This window comes from Bolinopsis microptera, chromosome 10 (assembly GCF_026151205.1).
Source record: "Bolinopsis microptera isolate Bmic1 chromosome 10, MBARI_Bmic_1.0, whole genome shotgun sequence".
NCBI classification, from domain to species: Eukaryota; Metazoa; Ctenophora; class Tentaculata; order Lobata; family Bolinopsidae; genus Bolinopsis; species Bolinopsis microptera.
In genome coordinates, this window is record NC_087081.1 from 13,027,050 (window position 1) to 13,039,766 (window position 12,717).

Below are 12,717 nucleotides of genomic sequence, written 5' to 3' on the forward strand. Positions count from 1 at the left end.
TATAAAACCAAATTGTATGAACATAAAGCACACCTATGAAATTGAGTAAATTTAGGAATTGTGCTCCCTTCTGAAGGAAAATATCATCGTATAAAATAATATAGAAATGCCACTTCCGAGATTTCTATCTTCCACCTCCACAAAAGTGGAATTTGAACTGAATTCCAAATTATTTTTGTCACATAACAGTTACTCAATACTGCTCCTCAGATAATGGCCGTCATAGAAATGAGGGAATATTCCGAATGCTTTTCAGACCACATTTGCCAAAAAATGGGTTTTAATAAAGCCATCAGTGGATTCAAGAGGACTGTTGAGTTCAACAAGACGGAGAGTAACCGATACCCTAAAACTGCCATGATATATAATGTTAGGTGTGACTACAAAAACACGGTTGATGAATCTCCTATTACTCACTTTGATTTTAAACCTGTAAGACCAAAATCGAGCATGAAAGGTGATCACTATTATTGGATGCTGTTGTGTGCACCGATAAAAGGTTTGTGGAGAGAGCTGTTATTCTCGTCAGATGTTTGATATCAGAAGGACAGTGACATGTGACACGTGAAAGTGACACGTGACACCTTCTTTTTCTTTAAATATTTCACGCTATATATTTGTTCACAAGAAACTAAGACATACAAATTTAAGCCATTTATAAGATTGTGGTGCAGCTAAAATTAAACTAAAATTCAGGATACCTTTTTGAAGTAAGCGTTGCTTTCAGGAGACTGTCCAATAATCAAAAAGAAGAACTACCTAAAGAAGAGTTGTATCGAGGACCTGGGATACACTGTTCACCAGTGTCACAACTCCAACAGTTACTACGTCGTTAATTCAAGGGAAGTGAGCCATCGGCATTATAGTATCTTTGACAGCATTTGCGAGGGAGATCCTCATTTCTATCAGACTTGCGGTGAAGGGGTCGATAAACTAACATCCAACAATTCAACCTTGTGCGGCGACTACATATGTAAGCCATTGTTAATGCCTCAACAGACCTTATCGGACCCCTACTCGATCCCTCCAGATATGGCTTGCCAGAGACAACCTTGCGATAGTCGGCCGTGCAGTTGGTCCACTCCAGTCTGCACAAACTTAGACCTATCTGGTGCCGCCTGCACAGATGCAGAGGGCCCAGCAGAGACAACTGTCCGACTAAAAACAGGTCAAGTAGTGCCCCAATCCACCGTGTGTAATGGTAAATGTGACGTTCACTACCGTTGTGAGGATGAGGCCCTATGTGGGGGCTATCTGTATGGAACGTATTGTTATGAAGAGGGGAAGAATAAAACAAGCTACGTTCATCCCAGTAATTCTTACATCATTTGTGACGGAACGTTTTCGGACTCCAGTCTGAATATACCCTCGACAGAGAAGTGTGTGACCTTTTCAAGGACTTTTCCGAGCGTTTCCAAGGTTAGTGAACCGTTTTTTACAACTCTAATGATATGGTGATATTTTACTACCATATAATTTGTAGAACTCACAGGCAAGTAAATGTACGATCTGAGAGAAAACAGCAACTGCTGCAAGTGCAAACTTAAACAAAGATGCAGCAGTATCGAAATTCACTTTGGAAAACTAATAACTCCAAAACTTTACATACTGCATTTAATTTACTTCTAAAACCTATAATCGAGCTATACTATACCTCAGGTGATACCTATTTATAATAGTACAAGGTGTGTAGCACCCTGGAAAGATCCTTCCATGCAGGGTGATGGTTACGATCTTTTTCCACTTTGTGCAAACTTCAAGGACCAGACAAATTGCACCGATCCAAACAGGTTTCGAATTAGACTAATTAGACTAATTATACTCATTAGAATAATTATAATAATTAGACTAATTAGAGTTATGATACTAATCATGATAGTTAGACTAATTAAAATAATTATACTTGAATTGTAACTGATTGTTACATATTGTAACCTCAACAAGTAACAGGGGTATCTTGACTTGCAATATAGGAGGATACAGTTCAACTTTGTCAATATTTTTGGTGTGTCATAGATTGACGACAATTCCTCGACTTTGCGACGATGGAATAGGTCAGGTAAACAAATTTGACGATTTTTTCTAGTAAATGTTTACATCGATATAAATTTCAATGGTTCTCTTTATGGAACTATAACACTGCGAACCTTAAGGCAATAAGTCCAAATATAACATTTGTTTGGATTTATGTAAACATGAATTCTTTAATTGAAATAAAACAAACAATATCATGGTTTTGCATAATGTGATCTCTCAGGCATGCGAGTCAGCCTCACCGACGTGTTTTATTCACAAACACAGGCTCTGTGACGGCATAGAAGATTGCTTGAATGGTATCGATGAGAGTTTAAAACGCTGCAACTCCCTAACACAACAAAAGTGTCATAGAGCTTACAGACATGAACAACCACTCAAAATTCCTTTGGAATGGCTTCACGATGGTGTAAAAGATTGTGTAGATGGGATTGATGAGGATAATAGCTGGCCAGTTTGCGGGTTCGGGCCAACAATACGATTCATGACAGAAACGAATCCAGCTTGTGAAGAAGTTTTCCTTTGTAAATTGGGACAAGAGATTAGATATGTAGAGTTTCAGGACCTTTGTGATGGTAAGCATGCTTGTGGTCAAGAAAAGGGAGCTTGTCAAAAATCTCATGAGATGACTCCTACCTTTGATAAAGTTTTGACCACAGTAAAATTGGGGGAAAACGAAAAGCGCCTCATGTACTGCTTGCAAGGACTCACAGACATACAAACAATTTCCGACAAATGTGTAAGAAAGGAAGTGAATTTAACAAATCAGGACGTTTTTGGAGTGAATTCAAACATCACAATCATTTATCCGAATACAATTTTTAACTGTGACTACACGTTTGGGGAACTTTATTTAATTTTGAGCTGTTCAGGCCGTTGTAAAAATTCAACTTGTCCATTAAAGAAAACCTATCGATTCGACGCTTGCCCTCAGCAATACCCAAACCGGGTCTACACAGTGGCACAAAACTCTTTCCTGACCTTCGTAACGAAAACAAGACACGGTTATACCAACGATCTCTTTACATGTCAAAACAACCTTTGTATAACACAAGACAAAGTTTGCAATGTTGTGGACGACTGCGGAGATGGTTCTGATGAAGAAACCTGTACCAACGTGTTTCGCTGTCACTCAAAAGAGCGGTTCATTCCAGTAACTGAGAAATGTGATGGAACCGTGGACTGCCTGGACTTCTCGGATGAGTGTAACTCCGACTGCGGGAAAAATATCGTTCAACAAACCTTCCTCAAGTTCATGTGCTGGTTTTTGGGGATTTTAGCAATACTTTTTAATCTCATGACATTCTGTCGAACATGGGCTACCGTCGAAGATAAGAACACTACAGTTATGAGGAACAGGTTCTTGGTTTTTCTGATCTCTGTTGGAGACTTCCTAATGGGTGTTTATTTGCTGTGGCTGGCTGTCAACGACACGATTGTGTACGGAGAGAACTATTGTTCCGATCAGCTCGTTTGGCTGACAAGCCTGAGTTGCTCGATTGTCGGTGTAATCAGCACGATTGGAAGCCAATTGTCATTATTTTGCATGACTGTTCTCAGTATTGTCCGCATAGTTGAGGTAAACAGGAAACCTAACACGAGAAGGAGAGTTGACAATAAAGCAATTCTGCAAATAAGTTTGGTGATGGTGACGATTTCAGTGATATCAGTGACTATAGCGATGGTCCCCTTGGTGCCTTATTTTGATGATTTCTTTGTGAATGGTATGACGTATAACCCTTCAGTAAAATTGTTTATAGGGGCACCAGGGAAAGAGGCTCATTTTAGTATACTACAAGAATACTACGGGAAAATAAAATCTGGGACTCTCAGCTGGAGAATTATAAACGATCTCGTTGATGGAATGTTTTCTAGTGATTATAATAGAGGTGATAATCTTGGCCGAAAGAAGCTTGAATTCTATGGAAATGATGGTGTTTGTCTTTTCAAGTTTTTTGTAAAACCAAATGACCCACAAAGATTTTATACTTGGACCATTTTGGCGATAAACGTTTTGTGTTTTATCATCATCTCCATATCCTACGTGTACATCAACATTACAGCTAATGCAGCCAGCCAGAAAATCGGAAAGAAGAACAGAAAGCTACAACAAAAAATATCACTGATCATAGTAACAGATTTCTTCTGTTGGCTACCGATCGTCATCGCATGTTGCCTTCATTCCAGTGAAGTTATCAACGCCACACCCTGGTACCCAATCATTTCAATAATATTCCTTCCGCTGAACTCGGTTATCAACCCTTTACTGTACAGCGATTTCGTGGGAGACACTGTAAGTTCACTTTTTAAGTGGTTGGAAACAACTCTGAATCCAAAATGTGTTCAAGAGGTGCTTCCTGATCCCAGAGATGGTATTGGTCACCATGCAACATTAAGAACACTCAACAGGAAATCAGAAAAGAATGTGCAGAATGTGGTAAATAACATTGAATTACATTTTCAATATAAGAAAACTGACGATCCAGATCAAGTTGAAGATGAGCAAGATAACATTGGGCAAGGCAAAAAAACGAATGACCCAGTTCAAGATTTGCAAGATGATATTGAACAAGATAGCCCAGTTCAAGATGAGCAATATGACATTGAAGAAGACAACCCAGTTCAAGATGAGCAAGATAACATTGAACAAGACAACCCAGTTCAAGGTGAGCAAGATGACATTGAACAAGACAACCCAGTTCAAGATGAGCAAGATGACATTGAACAAGACAATCTAGTTAATGATGAGCAAGATGACATTGAAAAAGATCATAGCTCAGTTCAAGATAACATTGAACAAGACAACCCAGTTCAAGATGAGCAAGATGAAATTGAACAAGACAACCCAGTTCAAGATGAGCAAGATGACATTGAAGAAGACAACCCAGTTCAAGATGAGCAAGATAACATTGAACAAGACAACCCAGTTCAAGGTGAGCAAGATGACATTGAACAAGACAACCCAGTTCAAGATGAGCAAGATGACATTGAACAAGACAATCTAGTTAAAGATGAGCAAGATGACATTGAAAAAGATCATAGCTCAGTTCAAGATAACATTGAACAAGACAACCCAGTTCAAGATGAGCAAGATGAAATTGAACAAGACAACCCAGTTCAAGATGAGCAAGATGACATTGAAGAAGACAACCCAGTTCAAGATGATCAAGATGGAATTGAACAAGATAACCCAGTTCAAGATGAGCAAGATGACGTTGAAAATGATAACCCAGTTCAAGAATTCCAGTGAAGTTATCAACGCCACACCCAGCCTGCAGTACCCAATCATTTCAATAATATTCCTTTCGCGGAACTCGGTTATCAACCCTTTACTGTACAGCGATTTCGTGGCAGACACTGTAAAGCTGTAAGTTCAGTATTTGGATGGCTGAGAAAAGTGCAGTGGTGTGCCCATAGATATGGAGATTGATGCAAAAGATGGACACCCAACAACGATTAGGCCGGTACTCACCAAAACCAGCGCCCAACAAACCTCCGAAAAACTTCGAAAAAATTTTGACTTAGAAAATTTTCGGTCCGACTCATTCTCGATACGTACCTTCAACCGACCTCCGACCGGCGCCCGACCGACCTCCGACCGGCGCCCGACCGACCTCCGACCGGCACCCGACCGACCTCCGACCGACGCCCGAACGACCTCGGAAAAACTTTACTAAGAAAATTTTCGGTCCGACTCATTTTCGATACGTACCTTCTGTATCGAGAGCTCCCGCTTCCGAGCTCGTGTTGCAAAGGGGAGGCCTGCCTTCCGAGATCACATTACCAGGGCCGAGCCTCGAGTCCAAAATTGTGTCATAGAATGGTCGCCCGACCTACCTCCGACCGGCACTCGACCGGCGCACGACCGGCACCCGATCGACCTCCGACCAACCTCCGACCAACCTCCGACCAACCTCCGACCAACCTCCGACCGACCTCCGACCGGTGTTCACCGACCGGCGAACGACCTCCGACTGACCTCCGACCGACCAGCCTTGTCTGTTCTATGACCGAATTGTCTGCAACTCCGAGAGTGAGTTCTTTATATTCGTTTACTCGGTTAATTTATTGGCAATCAGTTAATCGGGTAATTGATTGAAAATTGGTTAATTTATTGGAAATTTTCGATCAATAGTTGAGAATAGATTGTATATATTTTGTGAAACGTTATCTTGGCGACAATTGGATTGGTGTTCCGAAAACATTAAGTTTGATTCACGTTGATTATTTCTAAAACTTAAGGAAACATATTGGGCAGGCTGCAAGAAGAAGAAAACCGGAAGAGAGAGGAGATGCGAGCAGACAAGCACAAGATTGTGGAAAATTTGAGGCAGACCATCGTCCAACAACAAAAAGATGTAAGTATTTACTACTATTATAAGTGACGCCAAAAGAATTCAAACAAATAAAACACAGTTATCCGGTTTTTTGAACTCACAATTAATGCAGATTCTGAAATAACTGCACGATTGTATAGCAAAGTAAAATGTCTTTTTTGTTTGTTTTTTGTTTTCCTCTTTTTTCTTTGGTTTTGTATCTTTTAATCTTTTTTTTGTTTGTTTTTATGATATGATAAAATATATTAACTGAAAATATGCAAAAGTGGAATATCTTCGTGTGATGAAATGTAGTACCCTGTCTGTCTTTCTTTATCCTTTTATCTATGTTTCTTGAAAAGATACCTCATCCAATTCTATCAATGGTCTACTAGTGATTACTCCATTTCCAACCAGGTTTAGCTTTGTGTACAATTGTTATACAATATGTGTATGTAACGTGGTGTTACTTTCAGCTCACGTTATCTTTCCTCATAACGACACCGTTCTGTGGGTTTTTAGGGTTAAGTTAAAGAAAACTACTTTACCTACTCGAACAATACTAATGTAAAGATGTAAGATTTTAAATAAAATTGCATTCGTGTAAGACGCTAACCTGAATAACGAAAGGATTTGATTTCAGAGGAGATTCGTACAGGATAGCCCCGTCTCTTTTTCGTTGAATTTGAAGGATAGGGTCTGGGCTCGGAGAATGTTCTGCTATAAGAGCTTCGTTTTTCTTTTGGAGTTTTTTGTTGGCAATGATAGTCCAATAGTTGAGACTCTTAGGTTTGCCGAATATGGACTTCCTTTTCCTGACTGCTCCTGGTCGGAACATAATCTTCTTCGCATGTTTTGGCGGAGGAGTTTGTGTCACTAATATAGCGTTCTTATTTTTTGGTTGTTGACGCCGAGCAGTCGTTAATGTGGACTTTGCTTCTGGACGTCGGATCTTTGGATCATTGAGCTGGGACGTGGCAGAGAGCTTTTGAGCGGACAGTGTTACTTTATTAGGTGAGAGCTTGCGAGGACACTCTTTAGGAGGCACTGGGGTGACAGGAGAGGGGTTTGGTGGGAGGATGGTGGGAGTCGAGGATATAAAATCATCCCTTTCCACTTCGATACACAGCGAGTCTCCCTTCTTTTCTATTTTCAGTGTTTCTTCTGTGGCTGTATCCGGCACAGTCTGGTCCGTATTTCTTTTTAAATATTTTAGATTCAATCTTCTTTCCCTCGCAGACGAAAGTCTATAAGCTGTGGCAAGCTTGGATCTGGTGATTTCAGGACTCACTGTGGACAGTATTTCATCTAGATTGGTAAGAACTCTTTCGGCCTCTGATTGTACTTCCTGGTTTTTAATCTTGTGTTTAGGAGGTGGTCTGCGTGAAGGTTTCTTGGAAGAACTCTGTACCGCAAGTTTCGGGGTTAAAGTGGGCGATGTTTCTTTAACTGCGTATTGTTCCATCTTCCGTGGATCCCGACTAATCTCCTCCATTTCCTGACCAGATGTTTCATTCTCTACCTTCTCTTCACCAAAAGACAGTGAAACGCTATCCGATTCTTTGAATTCGTATGGTGACCATTTGGCATTTTCGTCCCCGGAAATGAAAACAAGTTCACCAGGTTCAAGATCCTGAGGGATAAACTTGTATTTGTTGGGCCAGATAAGCTTCTTTTGATGTTTGGGGAAAGGATAGTGACACTTTACCAACTCTCCTGGGCTCAACTCCGTGTCTGATACATCCATGGCCGGGTAAATCTGAAATAAACTTGTGGATAACTAACTAAATTTAGTAATTTAGAAATTGGGGCGTTAAAATTAGTCAAAGAAATATGATGATGACCGTCCTAAAAACTTAAAAAAGTAAAAAGGGGAGGACTGTACCTTTAAAGTAGTCCCCTTGTTCCTCTCGTTACGGCTTCTTAGGGGTCGTCTTCTTCATTTTCTTTGCGAAACTTTTTCCATACTGGTCATATTCGCTAGCGGGTGTCCTTTCTGACCTTCCTTCAGTTTCATAAGCATTCGCTGCTTGTGATAGTTCTTTAAAGTCGGTTTAAAGTCGATCTGACTATGTGATTTTACTATTTCTTCTTCTGGTTTCATTTCTTCTCGTAGTCCACTTTCGAGATCTTTGTTAATGCTGTTATCTCTTTCTAAAAGTTTCGCTAGTTCTGAAATCTTCTTCGTGGTCTTAACAAAGAATCCGACCATCAGACATGCTAGCAGGATGGCAGATAAAACGGCTATGAAACTGAGTATAAAAGCAACTTTTATTGCAAGTTCATCAGATCCGGCGATTTCTAGAACTTCCTCAATAGGTGATGCCGAAGTAGAATTGCTGTCACTGATATTCAGATACAGTGAACGTGGAACTGGAGCAGCGGAAAGCGGCACTGTGAGTGCCCAGATGAATAGGATAATCCTGGTCATCGTTTAATGTGTTTTTGAAAGTTTGCTAATGTATAACTGTAAACAGTGACAGAGATTGCAACGAATGTTAATGGTAAAGGAAGAATTTGATCGCGTGTAAAAGACATCCGCTAACAGTGAAATAAACTGTGCCATGGTAACCACGACGCCCACGTGTCGAATCGCGCGACGGTATGATTAGTGTGCCTTGCGCGCTGATTTAACCAGATTTACTAGTTGACGAATGACGACTCTATTTTTTAGTTTTCCGTTTTTTCTTTGGTTTTAAAACCTGTGGGACTGGAAGAGAGGACCCCCTAAAAATGCATACCATAAAAACAAAAACAAGCGATCTAAACAAGCATGTAATCAACATTATACGTGGAATTTTGCTAGATTAAATGAAACATTTCCTCCCCTGTAATTTAAAAATTTGTCCGATAAATATAAACCCAGGCAGCGAGAATCGAGATACAAATATTACAGTCATGACTGTATAACTAATACTATAATCTCCTTCAAATTCAAGCTTCATCACTGCCAGAAAAGTTACTCGGCTTTCACCAAAGTTCTCTCTATCCAAACTTTCATTAAAAAATTAAACCATGTTCATTCTAATCCAGTCAACGTAAAACAGCACATCAACACTCATATCATAGTCATAAAGCCCCTCAATTCCAGCCCACCGGGGAGTATTCCAGCTCACCAGGGATACCAGGGTCCAAGTTCCGTTATCCCGGACAAATAGTGGACCTCCGGAGTCTCCGTGCCAGAAGCGTTGTTTTTCTAGTGGTGGTGTCCCTGTACAGAGCATTCCGTCTATCCAACCTGATGCGCTCATTTCTTCAACAACCTGGGGTTTTATTTTTAACGTTAATACTTTAATAGCAAGATAGCAGAGGAGGATAAATTGTTGAGGAAGAGGATAAAAGATATCTGTTTTGAGGATTCACATCACTCTATACTGACTAAAGATCCCCCTCCCCCCTCTACGTAACATTTCATTACCGATGCGGGGATACCGCTCTCTTCTGCCAGTTCCAGTCCAACTCCTTTCCAATAGCTCAGACACGTACCCTGATCAGGTAGGACCTGTTCCACTTTCTGCAGCGTGTTTGGTCCACTCCCATCACCCATGTCGCCCCACCCTGTTACAGTGATAGTGGTCCCTTCCTCGTAGATAAGTAGATACTCCTGTCAGTGGGCAGGGAGATAACACTGTACCCATTCTCCTCTAACACTACCTCCTCCTCTAATATCAGCAAAGCGATGTCGTTAAACGGCTCGTAAAACATTCCATGGTGGTAATCCTCGTGCACTATAATGTGAGAAACCCCCATCCTCCTCTCAATGTCTCCTGTCTCGTCCAAAGCGCAGAGATAAAGCGGGGTCTGTAGGATGAGAGACGTGCCTGTGCGAGACAAGGGTAAAAATCTTAATCGGCACCCAGTTATATAATTATTTTAATTCCGTTTTTAGATCTTCTGGCATTTTGTGGCAAAATTCTGTATTTTAATGGTGTCCGCCGTCCGTTCATACCTAATTTTGGAGAACAACTTACCATGAATGGAAATTCTCCTGGCTGTGTATCTTCTGAATTAATAAGTGAAGCAATTTCTACCACCAACATCAGGAGAAGCAGTAGTGTACTCATTATCCGGACCTGGAATAGAATTTTTGTATGTTTTCTGTCCTGTTTTCTGTTCATCTTCTTGCTCCCCTCAACAAGCCCAATTTGAATTAGGATCCCTTTAAGACACTTCTTTGTTGTTTTAGTCAAATTGGAAAAGTAAACTTTGGGTAAGAATCACTCACCATTGTCACGTGACGACACCAATATTCCAGTTATCGATAAACCGTTAATAAGAACAAAGGAACATCAAGGTCAAAGAACCATCGAATGAAAAACACAAGTTCCAGAGAGGGCCACAGATGAAGATAAATTATAATTTTAGCAGATAACAAATTGGAACGATATTCTGATAAAATTAATTCCTTGCTATGATTTAATTATTTTTTTGGTCATGAATATGTGAGATGAAATATTGGTCAAATTAGATTTCATAAAACTTTTATTACGGTAGGTAGGGTTGGGTGTTAAACAGTGAACATGAAACAATACCTGCAACTTGAAAATGTGTGGCAACCTCTCTTATCTTAACTTTTTTTTTTTTCAACGTTGATTCCGATACACCACACACAGCGTTACAATGTTTCCCTAACGACCATTTAAACTTGAAAATGAAATGAATAACAAGTTATTAAACCCCAGGTTTACCGTCTACAAGAACAACAATCCCACACGGCCCACCAGCTCTCCTCCCAACAATCAGACCTCAACTCCACCATCAGCTCCCTCACCAAGAAACTCCGAGACCGGACCACTCAACAGGCCTCAGGCCTAAATGCCTTGAAAATCATCAAGATATTTAGTATTTACGAAAAGGAACAAGTGATGTTAGTAAAGAAGTAGACGTTTCGACACATATTCGCCTAAATAATTGTCAGGGTTATTAAAAGTTAAAACTCCTATACCTAAAGTTTTGATGCTCTGATAATGTTAGATTATCTGCCATTATCTATGATTATCTGTAATTATCAGTAGTTAATACTAAAGATATAATATGATATAACCATATTCACCAGGAAATCTGATCAAACAACCATTTGTACCGCTTCTGACTTCGAAAGATAGGAGCAAATCCAGTAGAAAGCATGAAAAGAGGGACAGAAAAGAAAAAGACCAAATCAACCAAATATTTTCATCCGATACCATCAGGTGCGTCTTGCTTTGTTTATGTTATTCAGATCGGGTCTCCTATGCGAAACAGTTGAAATTTAATCCGTCTCTCCAATACTACATCGATACAACGGAGCTGCAATGCAACAAAATTACGTGCAAAGAGGTATCATTTATTCGGCTCTGTTTGGAAACCTTTTTAAATCTAAAACTCATTTAATTAGTATTCAGTAGCAATAAAACTGAGCTTTACTTCCTCACTTTTAATGGAAAACGTGGCCAACACGGATCATCCTCCGTTTTTAGGGTATCAAGCACATTAAACACTGCAATATAATTATACTAGTCATGTAATTATTAGAGGCTTTCCAGATTAAGCAACTCATTAAAATCATAATCACATTCTCATACCTGTCATCTTTCAAAGCAATCCCGTAATTTCATATCATAGCTACGCTAAGCTTATCATTCACAACAGGCAAAATTAGTTTAACTTGTTTGCTTGTGTGATTTTGAAAACAAAATACTTTTTAAATCTTTGCAGATTTGCCGCTTATTATATAAACTCTTAATGTCCACTGTTAATTATAAAATACCACTCCCAGGTCCACCAGGAAGGAAAAAAGTGCTGCCAAGAACCGTAAAGCTGCCAGCACACCAGTACCACACACTGATAAAGTTTACTGATAACAATTACCCTGAGGATATCAGCAGGATTAATGAGGGGTGAGGGACGGAGTTATAGGAGTGACGCGACCACAAAGTTTACTGATAACAATTACCCTGAGGATATCAGCAGGATTAATGAGGGGTGAGGGACGGAGTTATAGGAGTGACACGACTGATAAAGTTTACTGATAACAATTACCCTGAGGATATCAGCAGGATTAATGAGGGGTGAGGGACGGAGTTATAGGAGTGACACGACCATAAAGTTTACTGATAACAATTACCCTGAGGATATCAGCAGGATTAATGAGGGGTGAGGGACGGAGTTATAGGAGTGACACGACCATAAAGTTTACTGATAACAATTACCCTGAGGATATCAGCAGGATTAATGAGGGGTGAGGGACGGAGTTATAGGAGTGACACGACGATAAAGTTTACTGATAACAATTACCCTGAGGATATCAGCAGGATTAATGAGGGGTGAGGGACGGGGTCATAGATTTAGTCACAAATCAGATGCCAAACATTTTAAAATAATTTTATTT

At 40.0% G+C, this 12,717-nt stretch overlaps 1 protein-coding gene and 1 long non-coding RNA gene across 4 annotated transcripts; both read right to left on the reverse strand.

The window, feature by feature from the left end:
• Positions 1-6,647: 6,647 nt before the first annotated feature.
• Positions 6,648-9,019, reverse strand: LOC134821996 (uncharacterized). 2 transcript variants are annotated; one of them, XM_063832826.1, is made up of 3 exons: positions 8,236-9,019; positions 6,967-8,109; positions 6,648-6,858 (listed from the first exon to the last, which is right to left on the reverse strand). In XM_063832826.1, the coding sequence occupies exons 2-3, from the start codon at positions 8,095-8,097 to the stop codon at positions 6,823-6,825; spliced, it is 1,167 nt and encodes a 388-aa protein (XP_063688896.1). In that variant the 5' UTR covers positions 8,098-8,109; positions 8,236-9,019; the 3' UTR covers positions 6,648-6,822. The 2 variants fall into 2 exon arrangements, with proteins under 2 accessions (XP_063688896.1, XP_063688895.1); XM_063832825.1 differs by having other exon boundaries at positions 6,967-9,019.
• Positions 9,020-9,162: 143 nt separating this feature from the next.
• On the reverse strand, positions 9,163-11,145 carry LOC134822112 (uncharacterized). 2 transcript variants are annotated; one of them, XR_010161128.1, is made up of 3 exons: positions 10,576-11,145; positions 10,322-10,423; positions 9,163-9,613 (listed from the first exon to the last, which is right to left on the reverse strand). It is a non-coding gene; the product is annotated as an uncharacterized LOC134822112 (long non-coding RNA). The 2 variants fall into 2 exon arrangements; XR_010161129.1 differs by lacking the exon at positions 9,163-9,613 and adding an exon at positions 10,139-10,171.
• Positions 11,146-12,717: the final 1,572 nt, after the last annotated feature.

Excerpts from the sequence above, each read along its gene's own strand:
- LOC134821996 (XM_063832826.1), bottom strand. The coding sequence starts at position 8,097 with ATGGATGTATCAGACACGGAGTTGAGCCCAGGAGAGTTGGTAAAGTGT. Across the intron at positions 6,859-6,966 it reads CAAATCCTTTCGTTATTCAG|AACGGTGTCGTTATGAGGAA; the intron begins GTTAGCGTCTTA and ends AAAAACCCACAG.